We start from the raw sequence: 3431 nt of genomic DNA, 5'->3' as shown, positions 1-3431 counted from the left end.
GTGCACCTTCAGAGTTAGAGAAAAGAAAAGCACCCTACTTCCTTTAGAAATGGAGCTAAGTTTTAGTATGATGAACACAGTGGTATGTGTTGTTGGAGTGATAGTGATGATATACGGATGGAGATTTTTCAACTGGGTCTGGTTGAAACCGAAGAAGATGGACAAGTTTCTCAGAGAACAAGGCTTAAACGGAAATCCCTACAAATTTCTATATGGAGACATGAAAGAGATGGTGCAGATGACCGCTGATGCCAAATTGAAACCCATAAATCTCACCGATGATATCGTCCCACGTGTCATGCCATATCTTTATAACTCTGCTAAGACTTATGGTATGTAATGTATACATATGAGCGTTGATAGTAGATGTTATCTTTTGAGTTTTTCAAAGAAAATTTTCTAGAAAAGTTTTTAACTGAAAATTATTATTTTTTTTTGGTCAAAAAATCCATTCATGTTTATAGAAGTTTTAAAACCGTTCAGATTTTATAATAAGTTTTCAGAATAGTAAATCTTGACCAGTGAAATCTGTTAGCATGTCTTTCCAAATTTTATATGCTGATCACATCTATGTGTCACATACATGAAGCTATTTCAAAGACCAAAGTACAATGAGCATAACTATAGATTTTTATGTGGTGCCTCTGCATTTAAATTTTTATGTATCCGATGGATATTTGTATTCAGGTAAAGGAAAGAATTTCTATACATGGATGGGCCCACGACCTATGATGCACATTACAGAACCTGCACTAATACGACAGATTTTGGCAAATTATTCTCGATTTCAAAAGTTAAATGGAGGAAATCCGTTGGCAAAGTTGGTAGCAAGAGGGCTAGCAGATGTTGAAGCTGATCAATGGGCAAAACATAGAAAGATTATCAATCCTGTATTCCATGTCGAAAAGCTTAAGGTTCATCTTCTTTATAGATTACCAGAGCAAAAGTTTCAGTACGTAATTAAAATTAATAAACCCTGATTCCATTAATTCTCCTTTTTATAGCATATGGTGCCAGCTTTTTACATTAGTTGCAGTGATATGATCAACAAATGGGAAGTATTAACAAAAGAAAGATCGTGTGAAGTGGATGTGTACCCTCATCTCCAAACATTTACTAGTGATGTAATTTCACGTACAGCATTTGGTAGCAGCTATGAGGAAGGAAGAAAAATATTTGAACTTCAAAAAGAACAAACAGAGTTAGTTATGAAGGCTTTACAATCGTTGTATATTCCAGGTTCCCGGTGAGCATACTTTCCAATAATAAATTTTGGTTTTTAGCCTCTTAATCATTCCAAAAAGAAATCATGCAAAACTGTTTGCTTATGCAATTATGATTTTGTAGGTTTTTGCCTACAAAGAGTAATAGAAGGACGAAGGAGATTGACCGAGATGTGAGGGCTACAGTAAACAAAATTATTAATAAACGAGTGACAACAATGAAAGCCGGGGAAAATAGTAGCGACGATTTATTGGGAATATTATTGGATTCCAATTACAAAGAAATCAAACAACAAGGGAACACCAATTTCGGACTTACTACCGAAGAAGTCATTCAAGAATGCAAACTTTTCTATTTTGCCGGGCAAGAAACTACTGCAAATTTGCTTGTTTGGACAATGATTTTGTTAGGCCAACACACAAATTGGCAAGATCGTGCTAGAGATGAAGTTTTAAAAGTGTTTGGAGACAGAAAACCAGATATTGACGGATTAAGTCGTGTAAAAGTTGTAAGTTTTTCTTCTTCTTCTAGTGATTGGATTTACCAAACCGTTAATTAAGTAGATAAACGCATAATGAATCAGGTGATGTATTTTATACCAAACTAAATCTCGAGTTTAAAAAATGTGCTCAGGCCAATCAATATATTTTTTAATGCAAGAATATGATGCCCACTCGCTACAAATAAACAAAAACACGATCACATTCCTCCTCACATTTTTTATTATTGTACTTGACAAGAGTTTTTTAGTAATAATTATTTATTTTGTAGATTAATATGATCTTGCACGAGGTACTTAGGTTATACCCGGCTGTTATAGGAATGGGACGGATGATTCATAAAGAAACTACATTAGGAAACATAACCTTACCAGCAGGTTCATTCCTCCAATTACATATGATGCTTTTACATTATGACAATGAAATGTGGGGTGATGACGTGAAAGAGTTCAAGCCTGAGAGATTTGCAGAAGGTGTGTCAAACGCAACTAAGGAACAAGCATCATACTTCCCTTTCGGAGGGGGTCCACGTATATGTATCGGCCAAAACTTTGCAATGCTCGAAGCAAAATTAGCACTTGTTATGATTTTAAGAGGTTTTTCCTTTGAGATTTCTCCATTGTACGCACATGCTCCACAAATGATCCTCACTCTACAACCTCAGTATGGTGCTCAATTGATTCTACGCAAACTTTAGTGGTTGTTGGAGCAAAACACAAATAAATATATTATTATATGTTTTCTATGTTATTCTCAATATACAATAATTAAGGCATGATTTGGAGGTTGTGTAAAAACTTATCAGATTGCCATCAAGATTTTATTTTTGGAAAGTACAATTTTTTTATATACAAAGACTTTTCTATGACTTACAATAAAATAAGTGGAAGTATGGTAGGCAAGAAGCGACCCGATCCGAACCCAACCCAAAATTAATGAGTTAGGTTGAGACTTTTCAACCGTTTAAGTTAAATTAGTCAACTCGTCTAACCCATGTTCTTAAATGAGTTGGGTTGGGTTGGGTTTAATATACATTTAATTTAATATATATCAATAATTTAATTACTAATTCATAAATTATAATGATATTTATATATTTAAAGTGCAACCCTAATTGTCATCTTATTCTTGAGTATTGAAGCCGACAATACATTAATTCTATATCGCCTTGGCTTGACGTTTAGCATTTCTCCTTCACATTTCACTTTTCATTCTTTTTCGCGGTTATCATGTCCTATGGGTACGGTAATTGTGTCATAAAAATAAAATCATTATTTAACCCAAAATAGTTATAAATGACATTCAAAAAGTACCTATAATCGGTAAACAAGATGATACATGTTCAAGTCCTCAAAGTTGGACGAGGCCTAAGAACTCATCTTTCACATGCTAACGAGGCAACCAACAACTAAATCTCTTCTCCAACAAGTACAAGTGTACAACACACACACATACTCATATCGCATCCTCGTTCGATTACTCATGGGGATTTATCAAATATGCTCTTTATATGTTCCAACCTGACCGGGCTGCTTGCTTTAACCAAAGGAAACACCCTGACTGGAATTCATAACCGGACTATGAAGCTAGGAAATAATTACAAAGTAGGAACCCTGTAAAAACAATCTTTTTTCCTCCTAAAAGTGAATTCGTACTCTTTACTCTCAAAAGACATTTCCTCCATTTCATTTTGTAGGTTTTAACAAC

General features: G+C 34.4%; 1 protein-coding gene across 2 annotated transcripts; it reads left to right on the top strand.

The window, feature by feature from the left end:
- LOC111884415 (cytochrome P450 CYP72A219) lies at window positions 1–2579 on the top strand. Of its 2 annotated transcripts, none has more exons than XM_023880744.3 (5): window positions 1–332; window positions 688–914; window positions 1005–1246; window positions 1348–1732; window positions 2045–2211. In XM_023880744.3, exons 1-5 carry the CDS (start codon window positions 50–52, stop codon window positions 2057–2059), a joined length of 1152 nt encoding a protein of 383 aa, XP_023736512.1. In that variant the 5' UTR covers window positions 1–49; the 3' UTR covers window positions 2060–2211. The 2 variants fall into 2 exon arrangements, with proteins under 2 accessions (XP_023736512.1, XP_023736511.1); XM_023880743.3 differs by having other exon boundaries at window positions 7–332; window positions 1996–2579.
- Window positions 2580–3431: the final 852 nt, after the last annotated feature.

Source organism: Lactuca sativa, chromosome 3 (genome assembly GCF_002870075.4).
Source record: "Lactuca sativa cultivar Salinas chromosome 3, Lsat_Salinas_v11, whole genome shotgun sequence".
Classification (NCBI taxonomy): Eukaryota; Viridiplantae; Streptophyta; class Magnoliopsida; order Asterales; family Asteraceae; genus Lactuca; species Lactuca sativa.
The sequence above is the reverse complement of the archived record's forward strand: the minus strand, read 5'-3'. Positions and strand labels throughout refer to the sequence as shown.

What these genes read in the sequence shown, in the direction of transcription:
- LOC111884415 (XM_023880743.3), top strand. Translation starts at nt 50, where the DNA reads ATGGAGCTAAGTTTTAGTATGATGAACACAGTGGTATGTGTTGTTGGA. An exon ending in TCCATGTCGAAAAGCTTAAG is followed by an intron (nt 915 to 1,004) that starts GTTCATCTTCTT and finishes TCCTTTTTATAG; the next exon opens with CATATGGTGCCAGCTTTTTA. An exon ending in GATTAAGTCGTGTAAAAGTT is followed by an intron (nt 1,733 to 1,995) that starts GTAAGTTTTTCT and finishes TTTATTTTGTAG; the next exon opens with ATTAATATGATCTTGCACGA.